Genomic DNA, 26,167 nt, shown 5'->3' with positions numbered 1-26,167 from the left:
ATTTTACATTTTTTCTAATCCTTTGAACAATACATGTTGTAGATTTTACAACTATAAACCAGGATATGAATTGCAAAGGTTGTACCGAGAAGCAAACGCGTTTTTAATTGAGTGAAAGATTGTGTAACCCATAACGTGCAAAGTAAACCTTACCAACGAGTTCATTTATATGATCATCCAAAGTCAAAAGACGATTTAAAGTCACGCCAAGATTTTTTTCTGTAACCACATTTTCGATTGGAGCACTGCTTAGAAAAATCGGTGGAAAATAGGAAAGGTCAAGAGATTTTCTATAATTTACAAGACATTTAGATTTCTTAGGGTTCAGCATAAGTCTGTTTGACAAAGACCAATTTAACACTCTCTTCAGGTCTTCATTGACGTAAAAAGCTCCTTGTTCGATAAGGCCTAGTGGACAGCTGAAGTAAAGCTGAACGTCATCAGCATACAAGTGAGAGCTGCTATTAACTAATTAAGATGAAAGTTCGTTTAAATAAGCAAAAAACAAGAGAGGACCTCGTATGGAACCTTGTGGTACACCAGTGGCATTCGACAGGGTGTCACCAACTTGCACTGCTTGCTTCCTATCAGTTAGATAAGAAAAAATTAAATTAGTTGCACTAGATGAAAAATTAAAATTTTGCGTCTACATAGGCATGATTAACGAAATCAAAAGCTTTCGAAAAATCCAACAATGCTTTTCTAATGTCATCAGCAACGTTTAAAAGAGCGGTAACACAACATTGTTTCTTCCGAAAACCAGATTCACTAGGGCTGAGTGATGAGGTTGTAGATAGAAAGGCGTTAATTTGCTTTTGAAGGGTCCTTTCAAACACTTTAAACAAAAATGGCCATACCGATATAGGTCTAAATTCATCTTTAGCGTTTTTGGGAAGAATGATTTTAACAACTTTCCATGACTCAGGGTATATCGAGGTTGTCAAAATAGTATTGAAAGCAAGTGATATATGGCAATACAACTGGCAATATCATACACAAAAAGGTATAGGATGTATATCATCGACCCCAAAAGCTTTTGACTTAATAGAAAGAACACTTTCGAAAATTCAAAACCAGGCTTATTACTGTCGCGTTGGTCAGTAAAAAAATTGAATGCCAAATTTGTGGACCTGTGGCGTTGGAGAAGAAATGAATTTTTCATTATCATTTCAGAGCTGGCGACCATTTAAACTTGTGCTTAGCTGTTAAGAAAAATATTGGTATTTAGCCTGGCGTATCATAGCTACACTCTGTTACGGAATGAGCAAAACATACGATGCAGCTCGGTTAGTCAATATATTTTCCAATTCGTATAGGCGTCATCTCGCTGTTGCATCAAGGCTCTAATGGCACGAGAAAACCATGGACTATTGTTTTGTTTAACAGTTTTTGTTTTTAAAGGGGCATGGGTATTCTACAGTTCAAAGATATTATGTGTTAAAAAATCAATTTAATCATTTAAGGAGGGCATATAATATATGGAATCACAATTTGTTTCTCGTGTTTGAGTTTCAAGTTCTTGCATATTTATATTATAAAAATCTCGATAAGTGATTTTTTCATCTGAATAATTAAGGCTAAAGCTAAGTATTAGAAAAATCAAATCATGCTTAGAAAAAGAACGATTTGAAAGTTGAGCATATACAATGCAACATTAATCTTGTCATTCAGAAACATAAGGTCCAATAACGAGGAATCTCTTTCAAAAAAATGTGTTGGGAAATTGCAAAACGTTAGGATTCAAGATATTGCAGTTGAAATCATGACAGAACACAATATTAGCAGAGCTCAAAGAAATACCGCACACAGCGGTGAGAAATCAATATATCTATTTGTCATCTAGATGGCACCGACTAGTAAATCTCCCTGACTATACCTATGCTATTTAAGAGGTTATAAACTTATTAATTGGAGTGCTTAAATTTTATTCAAAGATTTGCTTTAAAAAAATCCGTGATATTAATAGCGGATGTTAGGAGAATTCAGCTTCCAACACTTTTGTCATGTCTATTGAAACTCAGGAAGTATAGGGCTTTCGAATACGAACAATCTTTAAATTTACCAGAACTCTTAAAACGCCACAAAAGACGAGTTTCCTCTTACCTCTGCAAAAAAAGGGGTCCATCTAGACGTCTGACGAAACCATATTTGAAATCAGCGAATCTTAGTCGTCAATATGCAATGAATATACATGTTTTCCATATTTCAATTTTCAAAAAGATTTTACTTGTTTAAGTAAAAAAATAAAGCAATTGTTGGAAGTAAACATTTCATTTCAATTTCAAAAAAAGCCACTTACAAATCGTTTTAGGCATATGACATTTAAAAACATAAACAAAAGTAACTAACCAGGATTCTATATATAACTTAAGCTTCAAAAAAGAGCATTCATCAATTTTACAGATGTCCTAACTTAAATGCAATATTATTTATTAAAAGTATAAGTTAAGTTGATTTAAAACTACTCCGTCGTTCCAAAGAGGGTTTAATTTCGAAACTCCATAATAACAGAACAAAAAATAAAGATTTTGTATTAATTAATCTAACTTCACGAAGAAAACAAAACGTGAAACTGCTTTGCTTTCTATAAATTGCTTAATTATTAACTAACTTAAATGCACTCACATTTTTCTATAGGAATTTCTTGAAGTTTGTCTTAGTTTATATTTTGTTGCATTATTATTGTGGTAAGTTCTTAAAAGGAATTGAATTAATAAAAAGCTTTCGCCTTCCCTATAAAAGATTAAGATAAGATATAGAAGAGATTTAAAAGTTAAGATAAAGAAAATCAATATAAAAATAAAAGGCTTAATGTAAACTTTGGTTTACCTATAATTTATTTTCTTTTGCCCTTTTAGGTAAGAAATTGAAGAACAAAAAATTACAAAAATTCAAGAAGACATTTTTAAAAGTCTCTTAGAACTGAGAATTCAAAAAGTTTGGAAAACTGTCGATTTTAAACAATTAAATCATTCAGAAAAACGGATTAGAGAAATTGCACACCTCTGATAAATTGAAAGATTGAAAAACTAAAAATTAAGCTTTTTAAGATTTATCAGACAAATATTTACCTACATTCTGTCTAAACCATCGGTTCTAAGGTTAATTCTTAATGATGACCTATATTTAATTTTTTATTTCGTATTGGCTTCAGATGTTTGCAAAATCAAGAAACTGCAAATCAAATGGAGAGATCAGTAATGCTAACAAAAAAGATATATTGTTATAAGTTCATTATTATTTTTTTGGTGATTTAAGACTTGGAACTCATGTTCAAATAAATTCAATCTAAAGAAATTTCCTCCTAGCCTAGGCAAGCTCTTAGTATTGTTCATTGTCGTGTCGTTCGTCAGCGTGGTCGTTGCTTTTCGAAATGAAAAATAAATACCAAAAACCCTTGATTATTGTTTACTTGGTCAACTAAATCTGTGTTATTTTTTAGTCAAGACAGAATGGAAAATAAAAACTACTAGTGGACTGAAAACAAACATCAAACGAACTTTAAACAGGATTTTAGATTTTGAAGTGCATTTTCAGTTGTTCAGTTTTCTTACAATAGAAACCTTTAACCACATTCGAGATTATCCTCATTTGTATTCTCCTGAGTGGGTTTTTTGTGTGAAAAGTGCATTTTTGGTCCATACGACTGAATAACCAAACAGTCATCTTTTTGCAAAAAATCTTTATTAAAAAAGGAAAAAGCAAAAATGTTTCAAAACTTCTTAGGAATTTATAAATATTTTTTTTTTAATGTGTGTAGGTATATGTGGCTGTGTAGTGAGTAGGTTGGTATAATCGCATAGGTTAGGTAGGTATGATGTTTTGCAGGTCATAGCAAATGCGATACAAGGAGTATGAAGTTTGCCTTGTTGACACTTTTTTAAAAAATTGTTTAACTTTACCATGATATGCTAAAAGCAATGAGATGGAGGACAGGCAGTCATACCGAACAAAGAATGAAGAGTCCCGATTAAGTCACGTATTTAATCAGTCGTACATTACATTCGTTTTTATAATCAGGCTGCACTATATTATAATACATATATAAATAGGAATAACACTCCCGGAGCCAGAGGTGCGATGACAACTCCAGATATACCTCTCAACCTGTTTCTAAGTATAAGCAGAAGAAGAGGAACAACAACTACAATGAAGGAAGAAAATAATATCTATCTACAGTTGTTGAATCCCCGCTGGATAAGAAAATGCACCCAGGATAAAAATATGATTATAGCATAAAATGGGTACCTAACCTAACCAAAACAACCAGCAAACCGACCTATCTTTCCCATAATTAGGAGTTCACTCATACAACACCTGTTATTGGTACACAAGTCGTGAATTTTTTCACCCTAGGAATGCTGACGTGATGCTGCTTTGACATGCGAGACTATCTTCTTCTTGAGTGGCTGTCGTTGGGGAGATGGAAAAGGTGTATTGATGGTTTGGTTAGCATAAATAAAGTTGACAGATGCGAAGTGGATTGTGACGTATAGACATTTTTTGATGCGGATATTAATCGAAAGTTATGTGAATGCCAATTTTTTTTACTACAGGAACTTATTGTTTATTTCATTCAAAAATTAAACAAATAAATAAAATTTAAGGATTTGTTAGAAATTAGAGATAGATTTGTTTTTTTCCCGATTTTATAGAAATCCAAAACCAAGGCCAAATTCTTCATGGAGTGTTGGAGCTTAATCTGTACTAACCGCAGCATTTTGGCTACAATTAGACATATCAACCTCCATCACGGTTTTGTTCGTCCCCGCTCAGAAGAATCAGTCTGCATAAAAGATGGACTGTCTTCGACTTTTATAGAGGGTGTGGTCGTCCTCAGTCTGCATTAAGGATGGACTATCTTCGCCTTTTTTAGAGGGTGTTGTAGTGATTGGAGAGGGCATATGTGCATCGTCACCCTCTGTTGGGAGAGAAGACGACGAACGTCCCAGGCCCACCAACCGCGAGTTCACCTTCGGTTGTTGAAGGAGGCCCGCTGTCCGTGTTAACCTTATCTTTTTTGTAAATTAGAATTTTGATGGATTCGAAGCCATAGTTTATAGTGCCATTGGTCAAGGCTAGAGGAGCCAAGTATTCTTTATTGAGTACCACAATGGCACTCCTATAAAGACCCTTCACTTCCTGTAGCTTGGCTATCTTCCAGTAATGCGTTGGAAGGGATGGATTACCAACTTTGATCATCTCGAGGTTCGATTGGCATCCAAAAGCGGGCTCTAGGTCTCCTAGGAATGTCTTCCTTAGCGACAACCTCGAGCTTTGCACCAAACTTCACCTAACAGACTAAGAGCGAGCTTGTATAAGTCACAATATTTCTGGTCGCCACAAACCATGAGTTTGACATGACCCTGATGCCAACCACCATCGTTTATGGAAGGAAGTGGTCCTAGAAGCTCTCTCAAAGTTCTTAAAAATCCACCCGAGGGCTTAACAATGACCAGCTGCCAACGATCAGTCGATATTGTGCCATCATCATCGCTCCTATCAATGACCGCAACCACGACTTTGACCTTCGTAACGTCACTGAAACTGGCTTGTTTCCTGATGGGATTGAGGGGAGTGCTGGTGTTGTGCACACGAGGCCGTTTTGGTGTCGGTATGGCCCCTTCAAGAGACCTTTCACGTTTAGACGTAAAGTCTTTACTGGTCAGCAAGAACACTGTTTGCTCATTCAACGTGAGCGGTTTGCTGCGGTGTCCTTTCAGCCTCCAATGATGCACCACAGGCCTTTAGGATTTCCGCCTTTGTCTATATATATAGGCTTTTCGAGAGTTTCCCGTTTCCATTTCTGGATGTACTCTCAGTAGTAGTGGCAGGGCCTATATTCACAACCCTGCCACTACTGGAATTAGGTATCGCTACCTTCTTACTCTTGTTGCTACCAACATGCATTGCCACTACCCCTTTCTCTGTGTTGGCCGCAGGAGATACGGCAACAGTCTTTGACACCAAACTGCCGCCCGTTCTTGAAGAGTTACCGGTCTCATACACAGTTGTCAAAAGTGGAGAGAGGAAAAAAAGCAATCAGTGTGAAAACCTATTAAGAAACGTCTAAAAAAGGGACCATGAGAAGCTCGCGATCGAGGAGTTAGAAGAATGTCACAACAGGAATGAGGTTCATAAATTTTACTAAAAGATAAAAAAAAACCTTTCAAGGGTACCAGCCACACACCGACGCCTATAAGGACGATCAGGGGAACATCGTAGTTAAAGGGCAGTCTATGTGGAGAATATGGATAGACCACTTCTCCAAATTATATATTCAACGGCGATGACGAAATGAATTTCGGTGTAAGTTAGATAGCGCATTAGGCTACACAGATCAACAATTTCGCCGACTGGACCCCGCCGAAGTTAAGATAGCTACATACATATATCGAAACTAAAGTCCATAAAAACTTCTGAAGCTGACAGCATATCTGGCGAATTATAATTTGCTAGGGAGCATGCATTTGCAAAATATGGTCGGAAGAAAGCATGCCTCTAATCTCATCATAGTTTTCCCAATGCACAAGAAAAGGTACCCTCTAAATTGAACCATCTACAGAGGCATTAGTCTCCTGAACAATGTAAATAAGATTCGTCAACAACCTGATTGGCCCTTATCAATGTGTCTTCAGACCAGGAAAGTCCACCATTGATTAAATATTCACATTTTGGCCGATACCCACCACGTGTTTATCGATTTTAAAGCCGCGTATGACAGGATATATAGGTAAAAGCTCTACAAAGCAATGTATAGTTTTGGCATCCCTGGCAAACTTATCCGTTTGTGCAGAATGACGATGAAGAATGCACGCTGCTCTGTCTAGGTCAGAAAATATCTCACGGGTGCATTTGATGTCAAAAAAGGTTTTAGACAAGACGATGCACTGTCATGCGACTTCTTTAAAATTGTTCTGGAAAGCATTGTGCAAGACTCAACCGTCAATACAATCTTCCAAAGCTCCATCAAATTATTAGGAAACACTCTCTAATCAAAGATAAAGGTCAAAGGTTCCCTTATTGAAATCAGTGCGATCAGTTATAAATAAAAAGTCTTTTTTTAATATAGAAAAAGAAACGGTAGCAATATATACCAAAAATAAAATTCTGCCATTCGATTCAAAACAAAGGCAACATTTGGTATTGATGTTTTTTTTCAGGGAAGTAAACAATTTCTAGAGAAAACAATGCCGGAGTCCAAACACTTTTATGAACGTTGATTATACACGACCAAAAGTATATCGTCGTCATCGTCGTCGTTCGTTGGCGTATTGTCCCCCTGCTAGCTAGCTGTACGATCATGACAAGGAAAAGCCTTCACTCGCATCTTCACTCATTGTATTTCATCTGAAACACGAGATCATATTTTAAATATAAAACCTTCTTTAAGAGCAAGCAAATAACAAATCTTGTAAATATATACAGAAAACATTGTTTAAACAAAAAGAAAAAAATAAATAAAATATCGAGGAACAAAGCATCAGAAAAGAAGCCCTAGACTTTTCTTTGGGAAAAAATTTGTCAAGCCAAGCGAAAAACTTGTGTATGCCAATGATGAGTTTGTTGGATTTCCCTGTAAATTGTATTTTTTGTATGACTAAATATGGAAACCATCATTTTTACATTATAAATAATATAAGACGACAACGAGCTACGAAGCAATTACATAACTAACATAATGCATTTACACTGCATACAAGCAATATAGGATGTACCTGCTTGTAGATATTGTATCTTAACTCGAAGATTTTTCAATGAGCATACGGAGCACATAATTTTCATTTCATTTACAATGACCAGTGGAATAAAATATTGTAAGAGATACTCCTAAACATGAGTATGCGTATATTTAGTATACTTCAAAGAACAGTGCTCCTTGGATAAGCGCTCGTCATGGTATTTTAGTTTGTCCCACAGTGCCACTATAAAATTCAACCATATGTCGATTCTAATGATAGAAAGCGCTCATTTAAGAAAGGTCAACTTTTTGTTTTCATTCTTTTCAGTAGTACATAAAAACATTACAGGAAACTCGAGCTGGGAATAAAGTTTTTAAATCTTTAATTTGTTTAATTTCAAAAACATCTTGAAACTAGCTACGATGATTTATTTCTTAAAACCTGCGATCGTCATCAGTATTCACACTGAATTTACAATGAATGAAATACAAGAAGTAGGAATCAGGATTTTGGAAGAAACGATGAGTGATTGTGTATTATAATAATCACCACGCTTTCAGGTAACTTTATCGTAAACACCTCCACAAGTAACAAAATCCTAATAATATTATAAATAGGCAGATATTGTTGAAAAAAAATGTTTTTTTTTTTTTTAAATTCTGTCTTAATCTTTGTTTGAAAATGGCTAATTTAATTTTCCATACACAAGAAAACAACATCAATCATCCAATTAGGACTTTCCAAACTCTCATTGAAATTGTTCAATTGAATTGACAATTTTATGACCTAAACCTATTCGACAATAAATCTTTTTTCATCCCTTAAGTTATATACATAAAATATTGGATAGTTTATTTGAACGGAATAATGAGTCTTTGCGAACATTACCGTGACCAGTCTGTCTTAAAGATTTTTCTTTAAAAATAGGCTTTTCTAACTGATTTCTGAAAAAAGTTGACATACTTTTAAGTTACCACATACGTTAACACTTTCACTGTCATCTACAACTTTTTTGAATGTTAGTTCCATGGACTCCTTTATCTTGGTAAAATTACTTTAAAGATTTGATGTTGGTACCGATTATAATGATGTTATAATAGGGATCGTTAAAAACATTACTTACAAAATTTGGAAAAAAAATTGTTTCTCTTACCTGAAATAAAAGAAGAAAATACTAGAATTAGTATATTTTTGTTGAAACGATATTACATGTATGTACACAAATTAAATTTAAATTCTAAGTGTGATGACAACATGAAAATGTTTTCCAAATGTTTGGAGTAAACAGATACAAGCAGCAAGTTAAGAAGATGATTACAAAAATGTACAAGTTGATAACAACTTTTGCAACAATTGGTATGTGTATACAATTTTTATACAATACTCATAATTTAAATTAATTTTGATAATTGCCAAGTAGAAAAAAAACTTATTTACTGATATTTTGTGTTTCATAACATAGTGCCTAATTTAAAGACAGAACTTCGGTTTATTTTTATTGATTTATTTTTAAACGACTTGATCTTTAGGAAATATTTTCAACTTCAGATAGGAAGTTTTGTAATGGACCCGATTATTAAAATTGAAAATTTTGACATTTCTCGACGGTACAAGGTCCCTAGAGTGGAAATAAAAGATTTTTAGAAAGATGTCTATGCGTGCGTGTGTACGTACATTTGTACGTTCGCGACGTTTTTTCGTCGTCCATAGCTCAAGAACCAGAAGAGATATCGATTTCAAATAAATTTTGTTATTCAGATAATAATGCAAAAAGATGCAGAAAGGGATCTCAAGAAAATTGTGTGGGTGGTTTTTTACGACAACAGTTTAAAAAAAAGGTTAACATTTTGGTTAACCCTAAATAACTCACGATCAAAAACAGATTTGAATTAAATTTTATATAACTTATTGTAACGTGATACCAATCAAGTATATTTTTTTTTTTAAAATCTAATTATCGGTTTTTTTATACATCAAAACTAAAAAACTAAACTAGAAAAAAAATGTGTCACCTTGAAAATTTTACGCACAAAAACTGATTTTATTTTCAAAATAATTTTGTGCAACGTAAAATAACGTTGTAAACATCTGGGAAGATTTTAAGAAAAATCGAATTGTCATTAAAAAAAAAAAACATTTCTCAGAGTAGGTAAAAATTGAATTTCGACTCAAATATCTTTTTTTTAGTTTATAAGAAATATAGTTTTTAATGTTTCGAAATTTTTTTAGAAAAATCGAATTTTGCAACAAAAAATTATTTTTGCATTCAATATCTTTTCAAAACTTTGAGATATTATCTTTAAACTACTTTTATCTTTTAAAAAAATTTGTTGTCAACACTCAGCAAAATTTTGATGAAAATCTACTTGATTTTTTTTTTTCCAAAAAATTAAAACCTAACAAAAAAACAATCTAAAACTTGGTAAAAATTTACTTACGACTCAAAAAGCTTTTAAAAATTCAAAATATTGCCTTCAAACTTTAATAACATAAAATATAATTTTCGATATTCAGTAGTTTTTTTTATAAGAATCGAACAGTCCGCTTTAAAAAACAAAATTAAAATCTACAAAAAACAGCACGAACATTTGGTAAAAATGGTGTTCGGTTTTCGATATCACGTCAACTATAGAAGGTTTTGATCTAAATAAATTTAATTCATCTTATTTGTATTTGTTTATATAAGGAATACAAACTTTTAAGAAATGCTACTAAAATTGGTAATGACTAAAAAATCTCGTTAAAAAAAAAAAAAAGATTTTCAAACTGTTTAATCATATACAAAATATTGTTATTAAATTTAAAAATTTATGGGTCGTATACCAGCATCTTTTTGTGTTTATTCATTCAATGTTAATGTATTATTAGAACATTAATTTATGGACGAGTAAGGAAAACAGAAGGCCCATGGATTCTATATAAAATTATGAAACTTAAAATTTCACATTTTCCAACCCAACAATTTCAAAAATATTGTCACAGCAAGCACTTCGTCGGATTAAGAATTAAACATATTAAAAGCAGACAATACAGAATTATTATGATTAAGCAGAGTACGAGGAATTAAATAAATTAGGTGGCGCAACAGCCCGTGGAGAACCGGGGCCTAGTGACTTACAACTCTCAACCATTCTTGTGTCCGAGTAATTGCAGGGATGGAGGGGACCTAGAGTTTATATGCCGAATCCGAACGGCTAATTTAAGAAAGCACTTTTCATGAAAAGAATCACTCTTGGAGAATTTTTCAATTCCTCGCAAGAGGCAGTACCCGTGAATAAAACTTTTAGGTGGCACAGGCAGGGATCGAACCCAAGATCTCTCGCATGACAGTCCAAAACACTAAACATCATGCCACGGGTACTACAGAGCGAGGAATTAGGAAATTAAAATAGTATTAGAAAGGAGAATCCGATACATTAATGTCAGCACATTGTAATGAGAAAAATTGAGCCTGGTAAAGCATTCCACATTCGTGTAGTGTGACTAAAGAAAGAATCCCTGAACGTCCGCACGACAAACGGGCACACAAGTCTTTATTTTATGGATATCAGATTTAAACCCGCCCAATACTACTTGAATTAAACGGTCCGAAAGGTAATTTCTATCCCAACGAAGAAGACATTCATCAATACCAAATGTACATAACTCTATCAAATGTCTTTAAAACATCAATTGCAATAATCCTACTTTCTTCAAAACGATGCAAAAGTTTGTTCCACTGTTCGGTGAGATAAAGCATGAGATCAGCAGTCGGTCATTACGAAGCTTTCTTAAGCTGAAAATCCAAGAGTACTGGAGGAATCATGTCACTGATCGGCAACATCGAATTAACAGCAAGAAATTGGCTTCAGCAATCGAGAAACGAGCGGTTACTATAAAATAACAATGCAAAGGCTTAGAAAAATCAAATTGAAAATTAATTCAAATAACGTGGGAATCATAATTCAAACCGGACAAACATTAAATATTTTTTAGATTCGATATGAAAGTAGTAAATTATTCGTTAGAACTTTGTTTTATAAAACAGTTATCAAACTCTTTAAAACACTAACTAAAATAACTAAATGTACATCGCGCTCTAAGAAAATTATAGAAAGTCAATAAATTTTCGAATTCAAAATATTTTAAAAACAGAGTTTTAAAGATAAAGAGAAAGATATTGAATTGAGATAGCTTTTCCTTTAGTTACAACAGTTTGGGTCAAGAAACATTATAGCCTAGAGTAAGCATCAAGGAAGGAAGAGCGGCCGAATTAAGTCCTAAAAGCAGACCGGAATCAAAAGCGTATACAAGACTTTAAAACAACCGACAATTTCTCAAAGAATATTTTCCATGATAGTAGACACGATTTAACGATATACATAAAAATACTTAATTTCACATTCCCATTCACTCCCTGAAATATTATCTTCAAGTATATAATAACATACATAGTGTCAATTATGCATTTCTTCATCCATTATAGAATTTCTAATCTAGGATTTTCCCCATTCATATTTTGTGCAGAAATTTTATCCAACTACTACACAACTGATAAGCGGTTACAAGCTGTAAAAAAAAACACAAAGACAGAACTCATTAGATTAATTCTGACTTAAAAATGTTTTTTTTTTTTAATAACAAAAACGAATAATATAATATTTATTATGTATGCCAAAGCAGATATTAAACTGCATGCGCAAACATATTGTTTTAGTTTTGCTTAACTAAACTTACTGCATTTGAGGAATAATTAAAGATTAATTTAGAACAAAAATGCTCTTGATTCACATCTTTGCATAGGCTACAGGCGGTATGTGCTATGTGGACTTGCACACATATTTTATGACCTTAGCGGTGCCATGTGCTGAACGTCATCACAAGTGTTTCTAATTTTACTTTGAGTACAATATGTAGTATGAATTTTCCTTGTCATATACCGATATGCCGCCCGCAATCCCTCTTGCTTTCAACACACCCACACCACATATCTATATATGTATATACTTAATGTTTTAAGATGAAATAATAGATTTAAAAATCTAAGATTTCAATTCCCGTTGTTAAGACTCTGTGCGCTTTGCCGGTTGCGCACATAACGAGTATGTTATCTTTCTATGTTAAGAGTATTAGCATTCATGTTCACATATGAACACGAGTACAAGTCTATACATAACTAAGATTCTACTTCTTTTAGGGTCACATATTCTCAGCTTGTGGACTTCCTGCTGATCATGCATCTAAAGATACTCTCATAGATGCATGAATATATATAAGTACAACAGTAACGTCCGCGGCAGTAATAAAAACAATTGCAACAATACATCGTGTTGAATATTGCATTTAATGAAATAAGAGCGAGTAAAGCGTTTTAAACAACACACACAAAAAAAAAACAATCCTTTTAGAGGCCAGCGTGATATGTGATAAAAGCATCAGCATCATGAGCTTTTTAAAGTTAATTAGAATTTAATTTGTTCTTTTTTAGAATTGTGACGACTTAGCCCTGAACTGAGAGTAAGGCATTTTGTATATTTAAGTATAAAACTGATTTAAGTTAAAGTTAAAAGTGGGATTAAAACGGATGTGCTGCGATAAGTTTTAAAAATTGTTTCTTATACATTACTCAATAACGCCTATATAAAAAGAAACCAACTTAAGAGTTTAAGGTAAGTATGTATTTTTTTTCAGTCGCAGTTGAAGGATGATCTTTATGGGAGTTCAAAAGACGAAACCTATTTAACGCATTTAAAGGATTAGTGGTTTTCTAAACGTTACAGTTCAATAATTTGTATGATATTAAAGGGAACTATTTATTCTAAATTAAACAAAGAAGAAAAGAAACAAAAATGCAAACAAGTTAAATTTGTTTCTTGTATTGAGATATTTTACACAACCTTTAACATTCTTAAACACAACTTTTGAAAAAATGTATTTACAATTTTACAAGATATTCTATTCAGTTAGGTTCTACATTTCACTTTCAATCGGAATGAAATTGAAATCGAATTCATTTCTTTCGAACCTAAATCTAAGTGAATTTTCTATTCTAAATACAACATTATTTTAGAATCATTTAAGACATATTTCGAAACTATACTTTGATAACAGAGTCTTTTCAAACCGATATTTGAAAACCACTCATCGTAAAGAACAGCAAATCTACAGCAAATGTGTATCAACACAATGGAAATAAGAAAATACTAATAATTCATATTTATTGTATCAAAAAACACAGACAAAATATACACATATGAAACTGTATCAAATTTGACAAATTGTATTGTGATAAATGTCAGCTGCTTTAATTTCACTTAAAGGGAAATCAAAAAGCATTCGCAGTTATGAAATCGATCGTATCGTAAAACCGTGAAAACAATTTCACTAGATTTTGAATTTCGATTTCATTTCACTCCATTTCGGGAACCTAGCTGATAATTGCTACAAAATGGAATCCGGGTGTTTTGTTTTTAATTTGGAATATTTGTATGAATACAAATTAACCTAAAATGCAATGCAGAGTAATATAATCATCCATAATCCTGCTTATTTAACTGAATTTTAGAACTGGACAGCTTTTAGTTTTCTTAGGCTTGTAGGTGAGGTATCGTTTCTATCACACGCACTCCAAAGAAGACCTTCTGCTTTGTGCGGTATCGGTACAATCAAAAATTTCTTTACAGAGCTCTCGGTATAAGGAATCAGCATTGTTTCGATATATACCACAAGTGCATATCTTTGACATTTAGTTTATTTAATTTTGTAAAACATTTAAAGGGATTTTAAGATGTTTGCTAAAAGTGACATCCGAGACTAAAAGTCATCATTCTCTACAAATAACAAACATTTTGCACAATTCTTTTCCGAAATTTTCACCGACCAGTAAGAAATATTTTTCGAAAATATACATAGTTTGACTAAGATAAACTCTCACATTTAAAAGATATCTTTTAAACTTTATTAAGTGTTCTTAAGTCCACTTAAGCAATATTCAAATAAAAACATAAGCATTATGTGCATGAAAAATTGCCAACCTTAAATTTGTTTATATAAAACCTTTGAAGTTGCAAATTCCTTTCTTTCCATCGCATCGTCTAAGATTTCATTTTTCGGAAAATCATTTCCATTCGAAATATAATCTAATAGACAACTACAATAACAAAAGACAACAATACTAACAAGTAGCGTATTTATACCGGTTTTCTTTCAACGAGACAATAAAAGGAACATAAATATTTTCAGTGTCAATTGAAAGCCAACGGCTAGTTATTGTGCTTTATAACGTCACTTTCAATTGTTGTGTTATAAGACTGCAGCCATGATACTTTCCAATGTGACCAAAGTTTAAAAAAATAATGAGACAAATTTCAAAACTTTTCTAAACGAAATTAAACAAAATCATACATTTTGAAATTTTGTTGAAGGATTAAGATGTCCCCAATTCGAAACCTTTTTTTAAATTTTTTTATCACATCAGTTTTTTTTTAAATATGATTATTTAAAAATACTAAACACAATTTTTTAAGGATTAGTTAAAACTCAAAAAAGTCTAATTATAATAAATTGTGTGATGGTTCTACAAAAGTACAAATATTTCTCTTCTAAATACAACTTAAATGACTTTAATATCTAACTTCTTTAATGGATATTTTCCACTAGTTATGAGTCTTGATTTGACTCTATATAAAGATTTGAGCAAACATTGATTTAAATACCATCCTAGTTTCGAAAAATACTTTTTGGAGTTCATTTTTAGTGGTTATTTCAAATCCAAAATCTAATATTGAAGAGGATGGTGATGGAAAACCATAACGGATTTTAATGAAAAAAAGCTTCTTCTTAAATATACAACGTATTTTTTCGAATTGCAAAAAGGAATTGGAGTTATAGCGAACTTGTTTGCTCATGGATTTGTTCCCATATTCGAAAAATTGGTTTTGGGAATTTTTCGAAATAGGGAAACAAAAATTTCTATGGAAAAATATCTATTGGCCATTTTTTTTGTGTTTTTCTTTCTGAATATTTCCTCGTTATTTAGTTGTCGTAATTGAAAGCGGAGCAAACAATGCTAGCAATTCTCAACAAAATAACAGTGAAAATATTAATAAAAATTTATCTTTTTAAGGTAGAGTTCACATTTTAATAATTCCTCGTCCTACAAAAAAGCCACAAAAAGTCATAACTTGTAACGTCGCTTTGGAACGAGAAATAGAAACCCAAAAAGAAATGTCAAATCATTCCAGACTATGTTATAGAAAATAAATTTATTATTTTCATGTTGGCAAAATTTGTTCCCAAGGAAAAAGAATTCCGTGAGGAATTTCCTATAGTAGGAACTTGCTCCCGGGAAAGGAAAAATTCCTAGGGAAAAATATTTCCCAAGGAATTCCCGATAAGGCTGAATATCTAAAAAAAATCTTACGTCATCTAACATCTAATTGGCAGAAAAAAAACCTCTTAACAGTGTTAAAAAAAACTTTGGGAATTTCGTCAGTTGTCGAAACATTTTAACAATAATTTACGAATAAATATAGTTCTGCTTTCGGGCACTCGTTTTGTTTTAAAGAGAACGGTGAGAAAGAGATTTCTATACTTTGTTACATTACAAATCATATAAAATTTATATACAAATGAAGTTTTGGAAATAGAAGTATATAGCACTTTAGGATTTAAGTTTTTCCCAGCAGTCAATTTTAGTTACAATACGATATAAGAAGATAAGCCCAATACTCAGGTTTGCAGACTAAAATTAAACTTTTGATATTCATAAAAAATAGACTCTGTTTTCATTTGTCAAACTTCTGCAAAACAAAAAAAACACAACTTTAAAAATAACGCTTTGACAAGAAAGATACGATGAGCATAAAACGATAAGTCTCATTTGTGTAGGTATATAACGATAAGTCTCATTTGTGTAGGTATAAGAGCATATATATACGTTTATACAGCAATAGATATTTCTAATTAAAGCTTAAAACTAGCTGGATTTTAATACAAGAATATAAGATTTCTACAATGGACAGTGCACCTACGCTGATAGCGTATTTAAAATAACTTATTGAATAAAACAAAAAATAAAGGAGAATTATTCCATAAAAGTAAAAATTAGTTAAAATGTAAATGTAAAGAGTTTTATATAAAACAAATTGATTGGATTCAATAATTTACTTTACACTAAGCGAACAAGCAGTTTCACCTTTTCTGGCGGCGTTTCGTTATTTTTGGAATAACTTTAGCACTCACATAACAGGGAAGCTAGTTTTTTTTTTAATAAAATAAATAATATAAAATTGAAAAACGCTGTGGTTAATTTAAACTTTAAAAATTTATATCCGTTTAAGAAAATACAAATAGAGGTCTTGAACTGTGTTCACACTAAGAAGTAGAATATTGTATTCTTTTCATATTGATGACGAACAGTTAACATAGTGCAACGAAGGGCTAAGAAATGAGAACTGAGAACATATACCAATCATAATCAATCGGGACATGAATGTTAATTTTTAATTAGTGATGAAAAGTTAAGCCCTTATTACGAGAAGTGAATCGCACGTTCGACTTAAAGCGAACATTTAAGAAATCCAATATAGAGCAAAATTAAGATGGGTAAATTTCGACACCTCTTTTTCAAAAAATTTGGCTTTTGAAGTGAATATTGAAATGGTGTTCACGAGATGAGTGATTTCAAAAACGTTCGTTTTCAGTCGAACGTTCGATTTGCTTCTCGTAATAAGGGCCTATAGTCAATTGCGCAAAATTTTAAACAATTTAGTAAAATTTTAAACCATTTTAAGGTATTTAGATTTTAAACGATTTTAACATCTTACTATCTCTTAACAATTTCCTAAAGTTAAAATCACGGAATGGCTGCTTTTACTTTAATCAATTTGATAAATTCATATGACATCTGTACAATTATTCATACGAGAGCAATGGACGGAATAGTCCAGTCAACATTTGGGAATTCTAATTAAAAGGTCTGTTTGAGCGTATTTGCTTTGTTTATTTTTACGAACTGTCCCTTTTTTAGACATGTTTGGATCCTTGTTTTTTAAATAAAAGACAATACAAAATTTACAAGTTACCTCATGAAAAGAAAGGTTGAACATTTTGGAGTCATTAGTAAATTGCTTAATATTCAGCAAATTGCTAATAAGTAAATTGAAAATTATTTTCTTAACAAAATGAAAGGCTTGTTCTAATGGCTTTCAAGATCATAAAGACCATTTTAAGGCTATCATTCTTATAACAGTTACTAAAACTTAAAAAAAAGTAATACTTTGTTGTGGTAGATTATGTAAATAAGTTGACATACTAGGAGGATATTCTATATTTTACGTCTCATAATATTATTTTAACAAATTTAAACTTTTCAAAGGTTTACCAAAAATAAATAGACGGTTTAAATTTGTCGTCAGTTATTCAAAGTGCAACGTGTTGTCAATTTGTTTTGAACATTTAGAAAATGTGTCTGCTTTAAGTACAACCGAAAGTTTAAGTGATATAAGGGTTGTTTAATTTATAGCTACACAATGTTCCAATGGCTCTTCTAGCTCAGCAACTGGAACTAAATTAATTTAAATAATTCTGGTCACACTTTTGGTCTCCAGCAGTTAAATCTTCAGTCAACACATTTCAATTTTATTTAAATTGCAGAGGAGACCCATCCGCATTATATTTATATTCATACGTATTTTTAATTTATTTGTTTGTATCAAATTGTTATGCACTCTGATTTGCTTAAGGCCGGCATAACCATAGACTAAGGCACCATGCACCAAGCCATGCACCAACAATGAATTCCTGTCACAAAAAAAAGCGGTGGTTTCGTTTGTGGTTGATCTCATCACCTCCCATCTTTAACTATATAGAATTGTTCGTTTGCGACGACACGACGGACGACGCATGCCACACGCATTTGTCTTGCCGCATATGGTGCAAGATCAAGAAAAGATGATTTACAAGTAACATATAGACAAATAACAAAATATCTTTAGACTCAAAAGAAGATTATAAGAGCGAGAGCCCTGATAGAACTACGAGTAAGATTAAAATTATAAACGAAGAATTAGTATGGCACGAGCTAAAAATATTATATAGGTGCAGCGGATCTTCGATGCAATTCAAGTTCAATAAACAATGATTCAGCTGTCGCGGCACGTTCAACGTTCAACATTCATACAACACACAAAACACATAACTATACCTTTTATTTGTGGAGACGTGTTAGGAGTGGGATATAATTTATTTCAATTTAAATGACAATATTTATGATGGGTATAATAGTTGTTATAAAATATGTAAATGGATGTGGTGTTAATCTATGCATCCGAAAGATTATGCATAGTGGGCAGAGGTATTGTCAAAAAAAATAATAATTAATTAATTTGAATAGATACTGCTCGTTCAGGCTAATCATAAAGTAGGCTACTAGTCAATGAGTTCTACCTATAAACTGAAACAAATTTAGTTTAATAACCGATCTATGCAGGCACTCAGAAAAAAAAATTATTGATGTTCTTCCTTTATATTTCAATTACTTATTTGTGGAACAATATTAGACGTATCTAAGCAATTTAATAGAACAGTGTTCGTCTTAAATGATTATCTTTGTAGAAAGGACTAATTTCTACATTTCCAGTCTTAGCAGATTTTTGACAATATCGCTGTCAATTCAAAATAGGATTTTAAGCATTTGCTTGCCGGAATGCTCAGGTTAAATGTGGGAAACAAATAAAAAGACATCGAATTATTCTTTATAATGATAGCGCATCCAGTTCAAAGATCTGAATTTAAGACTTGAAAGCATTAAACTGATGAGTAACCTGGCATATAATTTTGATTTGACTTCTAACTTCTAACTGCCAAAAACCAAAATTTCGTATGTATACGGCTGGAGAGAATCATCTTTAAGATGTCTCTCACGCAGAATGTTATAATGTTTTTAACATTCGTGAAAGCCCAGGAAAAAGTGCATTGATTTGTTTTTGAGAGAATGTTAAGAACCTATAGTTATTTTAATAGTGGTAAGCCAAAAATATAAAAAAGCAATTAAAAAAGTAACGAAAATACCTTACAGAAACTATTATTAAGCTATTTTCACTAAGAAACCTTTTTTCAACATATAACAGGCATCGGAAATGAAATAAAGAGATTCCAAAAATCCAGCGTATTCTTCTTTTACTGAATTTTTTTGATATCAGAACCAGATAATATATAAGACCCAACAATTTAAAACTACAGTCAAACTTCCCTAAAACCAACTTCTACATAAAGAAGTTCTCTATATTACTCATCTCATCTTTTTGGTTATTTTTCTGGTGTGTTTTGATCTTCTTATAACGAATTTCCAAAAAGGGAATTTTTCTCTTTAACGAACAAATTTTGTTTCTGGAAATCGAATTCTCATACGCTTTTGTTTCCACATAACGAATTTTTTCAAATAATTTTCTGTTTAAAACGACAGCATGCAGAGAAAAAAAAAACTTATAAGGAGATTTCCCCAAGATTTTAAATCCAAACATTCTAAGTTCAGACTTCAGTGAATATACCTAATTGAAAATGTCTCGAACTAGCATTTCTCTTGAGAAAAAGTTGTTGATAATTTATTAATAAAGTTGAAGAACTATTGACTAAAAAAACAGATATTGCTATTAAAGTGTTTCGAACCTTTCGTACAGACTAATTTAATTGTATCTCTCAATCATTAAATAAAAGTAAAAACAAAAAATGTGTGCATAACGAATCTTCTATATAACGAAATAAATGTTTGGTCTCGTGCAAAATAGCTATAGGGAAGTTTGTATATGCTTTAATTTTATCAGAATTATCCAGGTCATATAGGGATCTTAGAAGTTTGGAAATTGGTCATAAAACATCTACAATATTTAAAAAAGTGTGTTCAAAAAGTTAGAAGACGGCTTACAAAATTAAAATACCCTTTAAAAATAAAGAAATAAAGCTACTCTACGTTTTTGTTTTCAAATTGGGAGATAAAACTAAAAGTTTTGTATGAGTATTTTCGTATTTTTAACTTTTTTGGTAAACTTTATTAAACTAAATCAATTTTATTTTATTAATTATTTGTGAAATGATTAAATATACTTGTGTGTAGCTTTTAACTAAATCAAACTTTATTTACATGTATATATTTTAATTCTAACTTGAAATACCATTGTGTTTCTACCGTTTTACATATATTCAAATATATAACTTACCGTTTCGATAACTTATTGCGTCCTTTGCATGTGCACTTTTTAGATACAAGCTTGCTCCAATAATTAAAACCAAAATGGGGGGTAACCACCCCATTTCAAAATTTCAATTTTCGACTGTGTGAAGATTATGTGGTTTTTATAGGAATGTATTTCCAAAAATTGTACTTCGTGGTTGGCAGGGTTGCGTTTTTTATTGTACTTTATCGTAGAAATCCGTTTTGGCTTATAATAATAATAAATAATTGAACTGAATTTTCATTAAGTTTTCTTTTTTTCTTTATTTTGTAATTTGTTTTTAAATCTTTCAGTGATTAAGTGATGTGAAACAAAATGATAGCTACCAAAGAGACTCATTTGTGTTTTCTAAATTTTTCATTCATTATGATTGTTTTCTTTTTATTCCCAAGAAAATCTTGATGTTTATTTCTCAACACCCCTTGCTGAGAGCTCTAGGAAGAATCCTTAATTTTTTTATTCATACAGCAAAATAAAAAAAAACACCATATTATAATACAAAGGGCTATACTTTGATTTTTCCCAAAGCCCGCAAATAGGTGATGAAATAACCACAAGAGCGCGCGAATAAAATATATTTTTTTTTCAAAAATTTCCAAACAAACAAACATAAAAATCATCATCATCAATTTGGCTAACGAAATGAACGAAATAATATCCTCCTATACAAAAAAGAAGAAAAAATAACACACCATCTATACAGAGCATTGCGCCTTATATATACTCGCAGCTTCATCATCAACATTTTGAAGCTTAAAACGCGTGTATTGTAATGCAAATTTCGACACATAAAAACGCACCAAACAAATATAATCAAACTTTTTGTCACAACGAAAAAAAAAAATGTACAAGGGCGCGTCTTCGAAATGACTTTAAATGCTCGCATTTTGGACATTAACGCTAAAATACAATTTTTTCAACCAAATCCTTAATGTTGTCCTTTTAAAATTATAAACAAAAATGAAAAGAAAAATACATGAAGCATTGAGGACAAGAAACAGGAAAGCCATTACATCCTTTTTTCGTTGGTTCTTTTTTAAGTTGTATCTCCTTTTTTATTTTATAAAGTCGTATCAGTGGTTGAAGTGGTAATTTTTTAAAGAAGGAGGTATTTTGTGTACAACTGTGAGCTATTTGGGAATGAAGGGTGGGACATCCGGTTCCATTTTGCGCTGGGGCATTTTATTATTTCAAATAGAAGTGATATCCTGCTGTGCGATGATCTTGAAAACATTGTATACGTTCAAAAAATTCGTTTTGGTATTTATTTTTTATTTTTGATGTTTAAATTTAAAATATAAAGCAAGCAATAACAAAACCATAGTGACTTTAAGGAAGTAGGTTATAAGAAGTAGGTAGGTAAGAATCCAATGATCAGACGAGGTTAAGTACCAGTGACTTATTTTAGACAAAAAACTAAATTGGAAATGGAATATATTCAACAAAGAGTCAAAAAAGCAAATGTAGTAAATAAATAGGCTTACAACCCCCAATCATGCATTGGTTATACACATCGATAAACAGACCGATTTAATTGTACGGTTTGGCAGTATGGTGGATTGTTTTAGAAAAACCTATAAATCGCGACAAATTAAATAAAATCCAACGTCATCAGGAACCCTGGACATCCTACTCTACGTAACACCTCTTGTTTTATTCAGCAAACAAATAGCAGCAAGCTCTGCTGCTCGCTACAAAGTAGGTTAACAACAACATTGGCCACTCTGTAATTCTACAGGATTTTCCATATTTCTATACCTTCCAGATCTTTCTGGGAGGTGCAACAAAATAAATGTTGTGCCTCACTTTCCCTTACCATTATTACAACCCCTAGCTGCAGGCGCTAAAGGCTCATCCTGCCAGAAGGGATGTGAGGGTGTCTAATCAACGGCAGCTTGGCTTGCTTGCGAGAAGCACGAGCTAGCTCGCAGGAGGGGGGTTCTTGCTACCGCTGTACTAAACGGCGTTACGATTTCATTTCAAAAAATCGAGAAAGAAGAATGATGGTGACCCGAAATGTCCAGCTGTATGAGGCGGAGTGATCTCAATCCTCGAAGGACTTGCCCGCCCATGTATCTAGAAGATACCACCTGGACTACTGCATTCCGCCTTCCAAATCATCGCAGCGTGCTCAAGAAGAACTTTTGGCGATAAAAGAAGTCTTGTCCTGGGCTAAAGAAAACGTGATATCAACAACTGATATCCGTATTTTCCCAGATATTCAGGTCGTTATCAAATCTTCAACTTTGCTCGGTGCTGACCATGAAATTGTAAGGAAGATGAGCTCGCCAGAAATGGTACATCACATTTACATAATCAGTCTATCACGTTTCGTAAGGGACTTAAACTGGTTTAATTGAGCTAAGAAGAAAGCTTCAAGATTCATGTGGTATCACAATAGTCCACTAAACTGGCCTAAGTGTGTCCTACTCCATCACGCACAGTCACTTTCAATTAACCTAACCTAACTCGGATACTTTACAAAAGAATTCGCCTTGTTATCGGCCACCTGTCCAAATATGTAAATTGTATTCAAGTTTTTGGTACATACATTAAAAGCAATTTTTTTTTTTATTATTCACAAGCCCTAAAGGGGCATAGTGCGAGCGTTAGGAAAATAGGGAAGGATTTAAAAGGAGATACCGGTGCACATTGGTCTTAAAGTTCTGAACATCAAAATGGGAGGGAAAAACAGAGTTGGCCAAAGCATTCTACATTCTCGATGTGTGATTTAGGAAAGAATCTCTGTACTTGACAGTACGCCCGAAATTGAGCTCAAGGGTAAACTGATGAGCATTCCTAGAAGTGCGAGTATTACGGCTGAATTGTTTAAGGGGTGGAATGCAACTGGCTAATTCGACAGAACATTGTTTGTAAAAATATCTATAAAATAACGAAAGGCATGAAACATTGCGACACGGTGTTCTAGCGATGTAAATGTTTCGATTATAGTTCTGTCACCTATCATTTTTAAAGCCCCTTTTTGAATTCTATCCAAGAGATATTTAACCTTGTTTTGGGGGCACCTGCCCAGATATGCGAATTATATTCAAGCTTTGGACGGATAAAACCTTTGTAAATTATAGCCAGATCAGAAGGGGTGAAAAATTTCTTGCATCTTCGGAGAAATCCTAAGCACCTAGCAGCATTTTTTGCAATATCGAATATGTGATCATTCCATAAGAGGTGATCTGTGATATTCATACCGAGTACTGAAAGTTGATTCGTTTCCTGGATGCAAGTACTGCTAATGGATAGTGGCATCGGGGGTGGATTACGCTTTAACGACAGGAGACAGCATTGAGTTTTCGAAGCATTAAATTCTACACGGTTTTTGATTCCCTATTGGACAATGCTGTCAAGATGAGACTTTAATGAGCTTATCATACGCTGCCGTTGACATTCCACATCCGAAGGACAAGGATGTGAATCTAGAAACGAATATGAAAAGCTGAGGTCGTCGGCGAAACAGTTTAATGGATTAGAAGTGACAGACAAAAGATCGTTTGTGAATATAAGGAAGAGAGTCGGAGACAAAACGGAGCCCTGGGGTACACCAGCATTTATTTTATGATTTTCACACTTGAAACCATCCAATACAACTTGTATTCCACGGTTAGAAAGGTAGTTTCTAATCCAACGAAGAAGAGATTTATAAATACCAAAAGCACGCATTTTCGATAAGAGAGCTTGGTGCCAAACTCTATCAAATGCTTTTGAAATATCAAGTGCAATAATATTACTTTCTCCAAAACGATGTAAAGATTTGTTCCACTGTTCGGTGAGATGAACCATGAGATCACCAGTGGACCTATTGGTACGAAAGCCATACTGTCGGTCATTAAGAAGCTTCCGTTCTTCAAGATATTTCTTAAGCTGAAAATTAATCAGCGTTTTTTAGGGACAGGCTAGACAAATGCAGTTTAACAATTAAATTGTAATTCAATACAAACTTTTTTTGCATCTTATTGTCAGACCTTTGACACCTCAAACATAAACTGTCATTATCGTAAGATTTTACGTATTCTAAAATTCAACTTAAAAGTCAAAATGTTCAAATGTTGTATTGATTAAACAAAATATTCTGGCAGGAAATCGAATTCTGCAAAATGTCGTTGAGTGTTTGCTGTTCCGAAATACATAGCTCATTTATTAATCATTCTCATTAGCTTACTTATTTTCATTCCGTAAAGCAGAAGTCATTTTTATTACTTCATTGAATGAATGATGCAACCTAAGTTGCTATGTGTCAAATCAAATAAACTACCGTATTTTAAGTGGACAAGATTATTGCTGCTCTTAAATCTAAAATTATTTGGTATAGAGAACTATTTTTAAAACAGCTTTACAGTTCCTTGATGTTGCTCTTGTAATTCTGGTTTATTAAAATTAAAAATAATTAAACAATCTTATAATTATATTACAAGAAATAACCATAAAAAGATAGCATCACTAAGGAAATGAAATAAGACAGTTGTGAATTCTTTATATAGACTATAGATAGAAGCACTACCTTAATGAAGTTATTGAAACTGCATCAATCCCACAACTTTTAATGACAAATTTTACTTTCAGAAAGCCATCTGCTTTCTAGACGATATGCATAAATAAGCACACACTTTCCCACAAGGCAGTCTTAATAAAGTCATGAAATTTTAAAAACGTAAAAACTAAATAAGCCACATTTGTTTGCATATTGAGCATTTTGTTAACAGCTGATGACAAAAACAAAACATATGTTTATTGCTGACCAACATTTAAGCCAAACTAATTAAACAATTATTAATGGAATATTTTATGCTTTTTGCGGAATAAAAATAAAAGTGTATTCTTATTCTTATTAATGCAAGTACACGCGACCAACTCATGCGTTTTAATATTCACACATCTATCAATAGATATCGGAGGAAAACACGCATGATTGCAGAACAGAAATCCGTAGGTAGTTCTGGATTGGATCTCTCCAATCAAGCCTTTACGAAAAACTAAATTAATCTAAAAATAAATTAATAGGATCTTTCGAGATTAAAAGAAGAAGAACATAATATTAAACAAGGGATTCACGGACGAGGATGTAAATATGAGCTGGTAGCAACAAGTAGGTGGGGCAACGGACGCAACACTGCGCCGGTATAAGAAACGAAAGACTGACAGACGTTGAAGTTAGTGTGCAAACAAAAGATCATAACCATTGGGCCGATCGGCAGCGGGAGCCACACAGTCAGCACAACAACGCCATAATCGAAATGCACGATCAAACAACAGAAACAGAAC

At 32.5% G+C, this 26,167-nt stretch overlaps 1 protein-coding gene across 30 annotated transcripts in view; it reads right to left on the bottom strand.

Annotated features, from left to right (window-relative positions):
* The window catches only part of LOC129945377 (basement membrane-specific heparan sulfate proteoglycan core protein), a 212,624-nt gene that overhangs the window by 107,180 nt on the left and 79,277 nt on the right, over positions 1-26,167 (bottom strand). For 4 of the 30 annotated variants that reach the window (XM_056055097.1, XM_056055093.1, XM_056055096.1 and 1 more), the window contains exon 3: positions 20,879-21,100. The exons of 25 other annotated variants lie outside the window; for them this stretch is intronic. In XM_056055097.1, coding sequence (XP_055911072.1) covers positions 20,879-20,972 — 94 coding nt within the window. In that variant the 5' untranslated portion in view covers positions 20,973-21,100. Of the gene's footprint in view, positions 1-20,878; positions 21,126-26,167 lie in introns of all 30 variants that reach the window. One more of the 30 variants, XM_056055094.1, reaches the window with a different exon arrangement.

Source organism: Eupeodes corollae, chromosome 2 (genome assembly GCF_945859685.1).
Source record: "Eupeodes corollae chromosome 2, idEupCoro1.1, whole genome shotgun sequence".
In the NCBI taxonomy this organism is placed as follows: domain Eukaryota; kingdom Metazoa; phylum Arthropoda; class Insecta; order Diptera; family Syrphidae; genus Eupeodes; species Eupeodes corollae.
Note: the sequence above shows the minus strand (reverse complement) of the source record. Positions and strands in the feature narration are given on the sequence as shown.